The sequence below is a fragment of the Mustela putorius genome, unplaced genomic scaffold, assembly GCF_011764305.1.
Source record: "Mustela putorius furo isolate JIRA1106 unplaced genomic scaffold, ASM1176430v1.1 tig00003834_pilon_pilon_pilon, whole genome shotgun sequence".
Lineage (NCBI taxonomy): Eukaryota > Metazoa > Chordata > Mammalia > Carnivora > Mustelidae > Mustela > Mustela putorius.
In genome coordinates, this window is record NW_025421987.1 from 98,848,715 (window position 1) to 98,861,078 (window position 12,364).

The 12,364-nt window shown below is 49.6% G+C and overlaps 1 protein-coding gene across 3 annotated transcripts in view; it reads left to right on the top strand.

The window, feature by feature from the left end:
- Window positions 1-11,599: 11,599 nt before the first annotated feature.
- The window catches only part of MYLK (myosin light chain kinase), a 180,551-nt gene continuing 179,786 nt past the window's right edge, over window positions 11,600-12,364 (top strand). For 2 of the 3 annotated variants that reach the window (XM_004745429.3, XM_045088817.1), the window contains exon 1: window positions 11,600-11,814. In XM_004745429.3, the coding sequence (XP_004745486.2) occupies window positions 11,785-11,814 (30 nt within the window). In that variant the 5' untranslated portion in view covers window positions 11,600-11,784. The remainder of the gene's footprint in view (window positions 11,815-12,364) is intronic. The other variant, XM_004745432.3, reaches the window with a different exon arrangement.

The window sequence follows — 12,364 nt, forward strand, 5'->3', positions numbered from 1 at the left end:
AAACCAAGAGGGACAAGGCTACTAGACAAACGGAACCCAGCCCGGCGGAGCAGAGTGGATGGCAAGCCTTCTTCATCGTCATGTCCCGCATCTCCCCGCATCTCCCCGCATCAGACCTGGGGCTCAGGGAAGTCCCAGGATCTGCTTTCTCCAAGAAAAGTGTCATCTTGGGTAATGCTAAAACCCCAAACTAAGAGCCAAAACTGATTTTCTGCATTAAGCATTAGTGGTAAAAGCTCCAGATGACAGCATTTCGTTAAATGTTATAAAACTGTTAGGAATGCAGCTTAGTAATCAGAAGTACATTGTTAACTTAATAGCTGTATTTGGTACAGATAAGCACATGGGGAGCTCCGCTTTGGGCCTAACCAGCCATGTCGAGCTGGTTGGCTGCTGTGCCCACTGGATAGAAGCTTACCTAAATTGCTCAGAAGAAAGTGTTGCCACAACTAGAATGGCCATTTGCAGTGATGGCAGACAGCTACTTCTCATCAGAGTCCTGTGCAATCTTGTTCCTAGGGAGGAGAGAACGTTTAACACCCAGTAGATGCTGGGGCTGTGTTCCCCTCTACGCTGATGCTGGGAACAAAGTGGTGCTTTTGTGTTGGCTGAGTGTCCCACATGGGGTGGAGAATTGTTGGGTTCGGAAGTCAAAACCATGGAGGGTTTTAGGGCCTGTGAGCAGGCCAGTGCTCCACTACCTGTTTTGTTTCCAACCCCTTGTTCCTGGCCTCTGTGGTTCTATCGTTTTTTGCTAATCTGGCCTCTCCAAGAGGACCCCAAGATCCTGGTCCTCGAGCTCTGTGCTCCCGCAGCTAGTCCTTGGCGGTGGCCCACTAATCTTCCTACTGCTTGCACTTCCTCCTTTGGCAGCTGTTGGGGCCTCCTGTGGGGAAGGGCTTTTCCCCCTGCATGTGAGTGTCTCATTTCTGAGACAGGGTTGGGAGGGGCACAGGCTCTCTTCCCCCCTTGGAGATCCTGTTGAATTGACACCTCTGAGCAGAGGTTCCTCTCTCCAGAAGGGCAGTGACAGCTGGCTGTGTTCCCGCTGACACACTGCCAGTCCAAACCTGAGACCAAGGTTCAGAGAGGCCAAGGCTAAGCCAACACCAGCTCCAGACCCACAGGATGCCCCATCAACCTGCAGTGCTCAGGGACTGGAGACTGAGCCCTTCATCCAGAGAGTGGCTGCTTCAGTGGGGAAGGAGAGGCAGGGCAGGGGTGGGGAGGGCGTGAGGGAGGGAGATCGTGGGAGCAAATGGAGGCCACTAGCAGAGTGAGGGCAGAAGGAAGGGTGTCTCCTCACTCTTCCTGCAGCATTTCTGTCATCGTATGGGGAGGACATAATGTCTAGAATGCTCTGTTTAACCTCTCACCTTATTTATGCTCGTAATGGCCATCATAGAAACACATAATGGTGGGTATGGAGAGGCTGTGCATTTTGACCCTGTCTTGGGGTTCTTCTCTGCTGGGAGCACAAACTTGATGAACCTGGCTTGATTGGCCCAGATGATCAGCATGTGGCCCCGTTAATGTCGAGGTTCTAAGGAGTCAAGAGGGCATTGCATCGTGTCCACGTACTCTCATCCAGTTGTGGAATAGACTTTGCAGGCAAACATCCGGGGCCTGAGAAGTTGGGATCTGGAAGAAGATTCTTATAGATGTGAACCACAGGAATGAATGAACTTCTGGAATTTCCTTACTTGAGAGGGGTGTGCATGCTTGTGGCTGTGGCTTTTGGCTACTGGGTATACGTTCTGCTGCCTTGTGTACAAGACTTACCTAATGACTAGCAGACTAGCTAATCGCTTCAGAACCCGAAGTGACTGGTGATTTTCACACAAGTTCCCTTCACACATGCATCTAGGTCCCCGAGAAGAGAGGTTAAGGGTAGCTGGCCTGAGCTGCTCTCTGCAGACCAAAGTGGGGGAGGACCCCGCAGGTGCATGGGCTCAGAGAGGGAGATGGGATGTGCACATCAGATTAGAAATTACGGACATCTGTGTAGACAGATAACATACAGCCAAGAGGGATGCTAGAGGTCTTCTAACCCCTGAGAGGTTAGGCTACTTTCCCAAGGGCCACTGTTAGCAGATCCTGTCCCTGAAGTCTGGTGGCTCTAGTCTGAAGCCAGCCCTTCTCTCGGGGCCTTGGTTTTCTTATCTATAGACTGCAAAAGTCAGCAAACGTCCCCTCGTGTCTGTGGCTATGAGTAATCTAGTGGCAGAGCCAGGGCAAGACACCAGGACCTTGGACTCCAGCCTCCTCCCAGATCCTCCTGTGGCATCTCTCACATCCTGACACTGTTACCAAGGGTTTGAACCTTAGAGCCAGAGAGACCTGGGTTTAAAGCCCACTGATAAGAAGTAGCTGTTAAGTTAGTTAGTTGTTAGTTCTGTGACCTTGAACTTACTGTTCAACTTCTGAGTCTTCTCTTCAAAATGAAAAGAATGCCTGTCTTTAGAGTTGCCTTGGAAATGGAAGTAGGTAAACTCTTCACTACAATAGCTGGCTCCCGGCAAGCATTCAATGGATGAGTTATTTCTGTTTGTAACAATAGATATTGTACCTCACAGTCACCTCATGTGTCTGGACCTGAGGCTCCATTTCTGTGAAACAGGAGGGTCAGTTTGGACCTGTGCTTCTCCCACTTTGCCCTCTGCAAGGGAAGTGGAGAAAGAACACGTGCTCAGGGGTAGGGTCTTGGGGGCGTAGCCTGAAGCAGCTTGTGGAAAGCATCACATTTCTTTGAAGCCCTACATTTATTTGTAAGTCGACTTATAGTTGTCCTTTTATACCATAATGTGAATACATTGGTTGTTTTTTTTTTTTTAAGATTTTATTTATTTGACACACAGAGAGACACACAGTGAGAGAAGGAACACAAGCAGGGGGAGTGGGAGAGGGAGAAGCAGGCTTCCAGCCGAGCAGGACCCTGGGATCATGACCTGAGCCAAAGGCAGATGCCTAACGACTGAGCCTTATTTATTTATTTATTTATTTGAGAGAGAGTTGGGCACATGTCACGTGAGGAAGAGCATGACAGAGGGGAGAGAGGGGCAGACGGGGAGGAGGAGGGAGAGAATCCCAAGCAAACTCCCCACTGAATAAGGAGCCCCAACTGTGGGGCTCGATCCCATGATGCTGAGATCATGACCTGAGTCAAAACCAAGAGTCAGACATTTCACTAACTGAGCTACCCAGGTGCTCCAGAATACATTGGTTTTAATATAAACCCCCAAATCTTTGAGTATAGTTGATGCTCTGGGATAAGATGGCCTCAAGTGTCCCCAAAGGGCACACAGAGGTGCTCCTGTGGGGATGGAGGTGGGATTGCATCGTTTCTAAGATCCCTCCTGCCTCCACCTAGGGTACGTGGTACCCAAGAACGTGAAGGACCCTTGGAGGGCAGTCTCCCCTGGGCCCTGCCTCTAGTTGGAAGGGGGTGTGTTAGGTAGAGGTGGAAGCAGAAGGGAGGGAGAAGATGTAGCCCTTGCAAATGAGGACGAAGAAGGCTGGAGGAGCAGGGCTGTGTCTGAGCCTGACTTTTGGTCTGTGGGCTGATAGACCTGGCTGGTTTGGGTTGGCAGGCCTCCATCACCCCAGGTAAGTTCCAGGAAACACTAAGCCATTGTTTCTCCTCTGCACCTGGAAGCTGGGCTGGGGATGGGCCCTCCTATCACAGGAGGGCGGGTAAGGGCAAGGGGTGAGCTGCATGTGGAGACATGGGACTTGTCACACTGCCAAGGCATCCTTCTAGCAGTTCTGAGGCAGCACCCAAGGCCAAGGTCTGGGGTTGAGCCCAGCCAATGGGAGGAGAGAGGTGGAGATCCTGGAAAAGAGCAACAGGCTTTGCGGGGACAACACAGATTTCTGGCCTGTGAATGGGAAGAGAGAGCATCTGTGTGTGTGGAAGGGGCGGTGGGGGGCAGAGGGGGGAGGCAGATCTGCAGGTGCTGATCCAGGCCCTGCATAGATTTGCTAGAGATTAGCCAGTATGCCTGGACCCTCTCTCAGGCATGAGGGATTGAAATGAAGTCACCATTTGTTTAGGACAAATATAAAAGGGCTTTCCCTGGCCAAGGAATTGCCTACATTAGTCATATTTGTACCCATCAGATAGCATTCTGATAAATCTCAGAGAACATCACCAAAGTTGTTACAATGGCAATTTCCTGTTGGGCATGGTATTCATTATGATAATAAGATTTAACCTATTTTGACGAATTCCTCCCGAGCATGTTCCCACATAGAGCTAGGATTTGGAGTTAAGAAGGATTGGATTCTCCTCCTGTTTTATTAGCTATTTGACCTCAGACACGTCACTTGGTCTTAGTCCCAGCAATAAATGGGGTTAGAACATACCTCAGCGTGTGGCGAAGTGGAGGTGGGGTGGGATTGGAAGAGCATTTTGTAAGTCGTCAGTAGCTTAATGTTAATTCTCAACAAAAACCCTTTTGGCAGCATCAGCGAAGAGCATTGCTATCCTCGACACGCCCGTGCAACTGAGTCTCCATCAGTTTGAAGACTGTAACTCTCTAAACTTCTCTTAACTCAAACCATCCTTTGTAACTCAAAAACGGCCCCTTTTCAGATGCATTTCATTGCTTTCAGGCATGCATGATCATCTCCTCTCTCTACTTCTGGCACATCTCTATACTGTGGGGCTCAACTGCCCTGCAGGCCCTGGGCCGGGCCACGCAAACCTCGGAGATCCCCGTGCCCGTCTGTGCGGATACCTGTGTGGCCCCAGTTTCTTCATCTGTAAAATAAGAGGAAAGGGAGTTGGACTAGATGATTTAGGTCCCCTTCCAGCCCTCACATTCGGCGATCAAGAATTTGGGAGGGTGAGAGCAATGCAATTGTCTACAGGGAACTGAAACACACAAGTCAACACTCGGAAACGTAAATTAGTAATCCGCTGTTTGCAGCAGGGCAGTACTTACAGCAATATCTAAATGAATTAGAACATTGAAGTGAAATGTGATACCTCTTATTCTTCATAATAATTGACTATCAATTGATAAAGAATGGTCGACTATTTAATAATCATTACCGAGGGAGGGATTGTGTGCCTGACATCGTTAGAAGTTTCTTTGTGTGTTACAGTTACCATATATTGGGTATTCCAAGTATTTACTCTGGGTTAGATATTGGAAGTGGCTTCTAATCCCCACAGAGCCCCACAAAACAGATGTACAGACAGGGAAATTGAGGTTTAGAGAGCTTAAGTAAATCACCCAAGGTCATTCAGCTACTAAGTACCAGAGGCAGGTTCAAGTGCAGCCATTTTGGTCTGACTACAGAGCCTGCGATGGGCCCCCTCGCCGATGTCCATTGGCTGGCTGTCACCCCTAACTTTCTCTTAAATTGCCAATTTGTTGTTATTCTCATCCTAGGACTGGCAATTACCCCAGCTGTGTTTTTGATACAGTACTGGGCCTGACCCCAGAGGAGGAATTGGTCCTTTCTTTCTAGCCGCATCGGCCAGCCTGAAATCTTCACGGGGAAAACCCAGCTGGCTTTAGCACCGTCCCGCCTCCGGCGTGTTGGAGACACCCAGCCTTGGCTCCCTCCTCGTTCTGCCTCTCTCGCACCTGCCCTCTTGTCTCGGTGCTAGTCAAGGGTGGAAGGAACCCTAGAAATCTGTAACAGTTTGCCAGGCCTTTGACTTCAGCCAGAGGAGACAGATTGTGTTGGTGGGAGTAATTAGAAACCAGCTGCAAACTTGGATTTCACATCGGGGCCCATGGGAGCTGACACATCAGGTTGGCCCGTGCCTCATTTTCCTGTGCTGTGTCACAAGGGAGAGGATTTGCAAGAGGAGCGTCCCCAGGCCTCTCAGTCAGTGAAGTCTGAGCCAAGGACGCACATGCCAGAGGCAGATGGACGACGGCCTTGCCCCCGGGGCCCCAGGAGTTCCTGCAGGGGCTGTGGACCGCTCAAGGCTGGAGTGAGTCTTCAGACTCTGCCTTGGTTCTCGTCAGCCCTCTGCATCTCCACAGCCCCACCTGTCGGTGGGCCTTCCTGCTGCCCCGCTCCTTGGAAGACACCGTTCCAGCCCGGTGCCTGAGGCTCGAGCGTGGAAAGGCAGGATCCCACAAAGGGGTCCTCCTCATTCTGTCTCCTTACATCAGTCTCTCCTCCACTCAGCCTGAAGTTGATCCAGCCACAGAGCTATTTTCCCAGGGGGAATGATTTAGGGGATGCTGGATCCCCGAAACTGTGTGCAGAGTGCAGGGGCCACGTTCAGCAGCCAGGCCTGGGTGAGCTCTGTTCATCCTTCGTGTGCATCCGTGTTTTTAGAACCTAAGTCCTTAGGCCTGTCCCTTTAGCTCATTGCCACACTCCAGCTCCCTGCAGAAAGCAGAGTGGGTAGCATGTGCTTCAGGCAGACGCAGAAAGAAGGGATGGGACATGCCAGTCTGGTGTTAGAGAAGCTGTTCAGAGCCCCCTCTGGGGCTGGGAGTGGTCAGCAGTGTCATGAGGCTCACTTCCTTCCTGGGCCTTCTTTTCCAGAGCTTTCGTAGGCTTCTCTGAAGAGCAGGAGAGGAGGGGCAGGCAGACTCATGGTACAGAGTGGTGACCTTTCCTTTACTCCTTGTACCTCTCCTTTCTAGATCTTCTCTCTTCCCTATGTCGTGAAGTTACTAAATGTCGGCTGGACTGAGGTGGGGGGCGGGGGAAGAATAAAGTAGTAGAAAGAAAAGGAATATGTTCCATTTACTTTATGAATGATATGCCCCCACACTCTGCCCATTAATTTTGCTGTTAATATTTGCCCTTCTAAGGCATTCAGTGAGCTAAGTCACCTTAAGTACGCCAGGAATACTGCTGACGCCTAATGCACACTCACTAAATAGTAGCTATTATTGGTTCCCTCTTTTTCCTCCTTTTTCCCCTGGGGTTTCCTCTCAGTATTTTCAGCCCCAGTTTCTCTCTGGACAGACTTCATGGAATCAAAGGCTCAGCTTGGGAGTCGGCCAAAGGCTGCTAAGCTGGAATGATCACTTAGTGCCGACGCTTAGCATTGGCTCTGTCTCTGTCCTCATGGCAGGGGCTGGTGTGCCTTGTTGACAGGTGTGTCTGTCTGATTCGGCCGCCCAGCCTATGAAGCCCCACATGGTGGGCTGGGAACAGAAGTTTCTTTCCTCCTCCCCCTGGTGTCTTGCATCGTGTTCCTGCTCTGGGCTTGGATCGCTCTGCTGAACCTTTCCCACCTGCCCAGATGTCCTGTAGAGGCTAGAGACACAGGTGTCCCCAGGCAGGAAGTGTCCAGAGAGACCCATCAGGCCCCACAGAAAGAGGACCGTAGAGAGAGAAGGGCAGTGACTTTCTTAAGATAGCATGGCTGGCCAGGACGCAGCCACAGTGAGTACCAGGGTTGCTGACTGTCTCTCTGATGCCATTTTACCCTCCGGTGGCCCCCACTGGGGCCACGGTTGCCTCTTTCCTCTGAACTTCTGAGAGAGATCTTAAAACAACAGTGATGTTAACCACAGCAGCTGCTGCAGATTGAGTACTCACTCTTGCCAGAGAATGGGCTGGGCTGCCTTTCATACACATTGCCAACCCTCATGGCAGCCTCATAGGTAGTGGGGTATTAGCAGGAGCCCCGTTTTACACCTACGTAAACTAAGACTTTCAGAGGTTTTTATGTGGCTCAGGCCACACAGTTTAGTGGGGGAGAATGTAACATCTGACTGTTGAGCGCTCTGTTCCTCTCTGTGAGGCATCCTGGGGATGGGAACCCGGAGCATGGTTTCTGTTCCCCGAGGCGATTTTCGGCGCCCCCACAGACTGAAGGTGATGGGGGCCACCCCTACAGGAGTATCATTCCTGGGGTTTAAAAAACTCGGCTCAGTTGGTGTGATTTAACAGAATGGAGAGAGGAGCCATGGTGTTTGAGAAGGGGATGGTTGGATTAACAGACTGGGGATCCCAGATTTACTTCTGTAGCAATAATTCCTAGTAACAAAATGAATGAACCTTAGGATTATTGCTAATTGTGATGGAAATGTGCTTTTTGCTAATTTAGTTATAATCAGGGTTTCTGGTTCTGGCTTTGATTTTTTTTTTTTTTTTTTTTTGCATGTGGCTTTTATTGCAAAAAGCTTCTTTCAGCCTGTACTCATTAAATCCCAAATTAAGCAAGAATCCCAACAGGAAGAGAGCAGCTCCAGGAGACCAGGCCTCTCTCATTCACACTGTGTGTGCGGTTGGGTGTGTTGATTTGATTTGATCTCTGTGTGTGTGAGTGTGTGCATATATGTCAGTGTCCTCTTTTAAGAAAATTTAAAAATAACTTTCTGCCAAAGCTGTGGGCACTTGGAGTAGGATTGCTGAGCCGGCATCCTCCTCCTGCCCGTGGTCTGCCCGTGGTCTGCTGTTCTGCTGATGTGGCCGGGCTGACGTGGGCAGCTCATCTGCCTGCAGAAAACCCAGTCCCTCCTTTAATGTGCTTTTCTAGAGGAAAGGCCCAGGAAGCCCAGGGGACAGCCACCTGGCTTGGGGCTCAGGGCAGAAATCAGCTGGAGGGGACAGAGGGGGCTGTCTTCGAGTGCTTTCACTTGGGAAGCCAGGGACCTGGACCCGAGTCACCTGGAAATGCCAGCAGGAAACTCAGTCCATCCAGGGCACCAAGACTGAAACATCCTCACGCCCATTTCATACATTGGAAGACTGAGAAGCAGCGTTCAAAGGATGCATGAATCACATGCCTGGTTTATTTTTACTTTTATTTTTATTTATTTATTTAAAGTGACATTTTATTCTTTTTTTTTTTTAAAGATTTTATTTATTATTTGACAGAGAGAGACACAGCGAGAGAGGGAGCACACGCAGGGGGAGTGGGAGAGGGAGAAGCAGGGTTCCCGTTGAGCAGGGAGCCCAATGTGGGGCTCGATCCCAGGACCCTGGGATCATGACCTGAGCCGAAGGCAGATGCTTAATGACTGAGCCACCCAGGTGCCCCTATTTTTATTCTGGTTTAAAGCCAGACTGGCACCCATGTGTCTGGAGCCAAATTCCTAGGCTGCAAAGGGGTGGATTTTTTTTTATTGGCAGGACCTGTTCACCTGCTTCTTGCCTTACATCCTCTCTCTAATGTTCTCAGAATTCCCGATATGATAAAGTTAAGTGGTGTCCTCATTCGGAAGAGATTTTTTTTCAATACCTTTTTAACCCAACTTTCTACTCATTCATGTATCCCCACAAGTATTTGTTGAGAACTTATCATGTGTCCATTAGTATTGTCGGCACTGGGGATACAGCAGTTAGTGAAACATGCGGGAGTTTGTGTTCCAGTGGGGGAGACGGATGTTAATCATAGAACCACACAACTCCGTGACTTTCAGCTGTGAGCTGTGGGACAAAGAGGGATAGGGGATTTGGTGTGTGCTGCTAACATGGAACTAGCCTAATCTTTGTGGGACCAGAGGTCTGTGTGCAGCATTTCCACTCAGCCGTTTTGGATTTGGGTAGATGTGTTGTTTTGTTTTGGATTTATTTATGTATTTGAGAGAGAGAGAGGGTGGGGGAGGGAGGGGCAGAGGGAGAGGGTCTCAAGCTGGCTCATAGTGGAGCACAGAGCCTGATGCAAGGCTCCATCTCACAACCCTGAGATCCTGACCTGAACTGGAACCAAGAGCCCAATGCTTAACTGACTGAGCCACCCAGGCATCCCTGTTTTTGCTCCTGAGCCCAAGTATTCAATTTAAAAATTGTTCTCAAGCTCTGGTCCATATTGCTGATCTTTCAGGGATGTATTTTAACACACTAGCTGTGTTTAGCATGTTAGCTGTTCCTACTTGCTTGGTGTAACCCACAGGTTTGATAGACATGCCTCCCATGTTTTTGACCACATGGTTGTCCTTAGTTCTATCCAATTCAGAAGGACTCTCCAGTCCTGTTATGCCACCAGAGATCTCCGTCAAGAAGACTTAGATCCGAATTTAACACCATTCCTCAGTGGTGAATAGAGTTGTTTTTTGGATTTATTTCTTCCTTTCTTAGCCATAAGATTTTCAAGAATCTACCACGTCTTCCAGAGGTCTGGGTTTATATTCTGTCTTGGCCAAGGACTTAATTGACTTAAAGTCGTTCTCTTCATCAGTATCTGTTTCAGCTTCGTATCTCTCAGGTACACATTTGTTTAACCGTTCTCTTTGGAAGAAAAGGTAGAACCAAATTGGATACCGATTCACCCTCCTTCTCACCCATTCCTCAAAGTCACACTCCATTACTCTTATAAAACCACTTTTCGCTTTCTAGTTGTAGATTGTTAGGAGGACAGACATGAGAGCAGATGGTGAAGGGATGAGAGGGGATGGGTTAACGCAACAGTTCTCAAAGTGTGTCCCCAGGGGATCCTTGGAGTCTCTGAGACTCTTTTAAGAGCCCAGAGGTCCAAATCATCTTTGTAATAAGTTGACATTCACCTTTTTCAATCTCTTTCTTTCTCCAGTGGAGTTTCCCAGCAGCTGCAAATGCAGTGATAATCACAGTAGACTGAATGTGGAAGCAGATATGAAAATCTAGCTGTCTTCTATTAGCCAGACATTAAAGAAATTTACAAAAGTGTACAATTCTTACTAAGCTTTCTTTTTTGTTTTGGAAAATACATTTTTTCTTTTAAAAGTGTTATTTATGTTAACAAACAATGGCTTATTATTGATGTTTTTGAATGAATTATTGGGTTTAATTTTGAGTACAGTAAATATTGTTAGCAATAACGCATAAACAAAAACTCTTTGATATCCTCACTAGTTTAGAGGAGCATAAAGGGGCTCTGCGACCAGAAATTTGAGAACTTCTAAGCTAGAGAGTAAAGGGTCCCCCAGGTCTTAGAAGAATGAATACCAGTTTCTCAAGGATCAGGCAGAGCCCCGTGGAAAAGCTTAAAAGTCAAGTCATTCCTGATTCAGACATGTACAGTTTGTCCCATGGTGTGAGTTGCCACAGCAAGAGAGATCCCTTTGGAACTACAGAAATCCTTTTCTTCCCCGGAGGAGAAGGACTGGGCTGGGCGTCACGGTGCTACCATACTTTAGAGGTATGCACCAAGGACCCTTCCTGAAGCTCCCCGGGGGTCAGAAGGAGCCCTGCTGGGTCCTGTGCGCAACCTGAATGCTTGGAACCTGGTTCAGATCGTAGCCCAGATTCCTTAAGACAGTTGCGGCACGGGAGTTCCCCATCCTCTGTTCTCATCCCTCCCACTGCAGGGATCATAAGCTGGGCTTCTTTAGCTGAAGGAAAAAAGGGCAGGGTCTCAGGAGGCACATATCCCATGAGCCCTGTGTGGTAATCCCATGCCAGATGTGCCAAGGGGTGAGTGACGTTCCAGGCCAGATGTGGAGCTGGGGGTGTGCCCAGCCCCTCCAGGGGTTCAGCTCTCTGCTTGACAGCGTCCTCCCTTTGCTCCGCACTGAGATTGGCCTCGGCAACCCCAAACGAGGAAAAACCTGTGAGCTTCCACTCCTGGTCTCGGCGGGACTCCATGGAGAGAGCCTCTACAGCTGGCAGCCAGGGGTTTCAAAGGTCACCCCAGCTGGGCGGATTAGAACAACAGAGCTCCCTGACTGAGTGAAATTGGCTGCCCGGCAGAAGGCAAGTTGCAACATCTGCGAGCAGAGTCAGGCAGACGCCCCTTAACTTTGCAGTCTAGCCCTGGGCTCCACCGCGTCCCTGGCTCTCCTTTGTGGTCTTCCTCCTCTGACGGACGGACGTTGGACAGGATTCTCTGCAGTCCAGAGGTAAAGCGTGGCTGCCCGGGTGTCCCGACTCATGGGAGAGCTGCCCGGGGAAGAGGCCAGGGTAAGGCACATCGGTTCTTGGGCGTATGGTTCTGCCCCACGGCTTGCCCCGGTGGGTCACAGCTAGGCCACCTGGCACAGCCCGCGGCCAAGGAGCTGCTCACTCGGGCAGTAGGCACTGTCAGGGAATGGGTCAGGATCTGAGCGCAGCACAGAGAGAAGATGAAGGTGGAAGAGCAGAGCTGTCATTGCCTGGGGCCCTTGCGCCTGGGTGGTTTGCTGCGTCCTCCGCCTGTGGGGAGGTGGGAGGTGGGTTCATGGCTGGCTGCCAGTGGAGAGCCTGCTGGGAGCCCAGCCCTAGCGGGAAGGCGGGTGATTTCCAGGATGCCTTGCTTGCAGGGTCAGGTGCTTAAAGACTACGATCATTTTAAATGAGTGTACTTTGGGAAGGAAAGAGGACAGCTGGTTTCTCTAAACTTGTTCTGCCATCCCTAATTTTTAACATTTCTTTTGAGTCTTTTTGCCTCAGAGTTCACCATCTTTTGGCCACAGTTGAAAATGTTCTTTTCTGGGTTCAAGAAACAATTTAAAATGCTTTTGATCAAATTAAG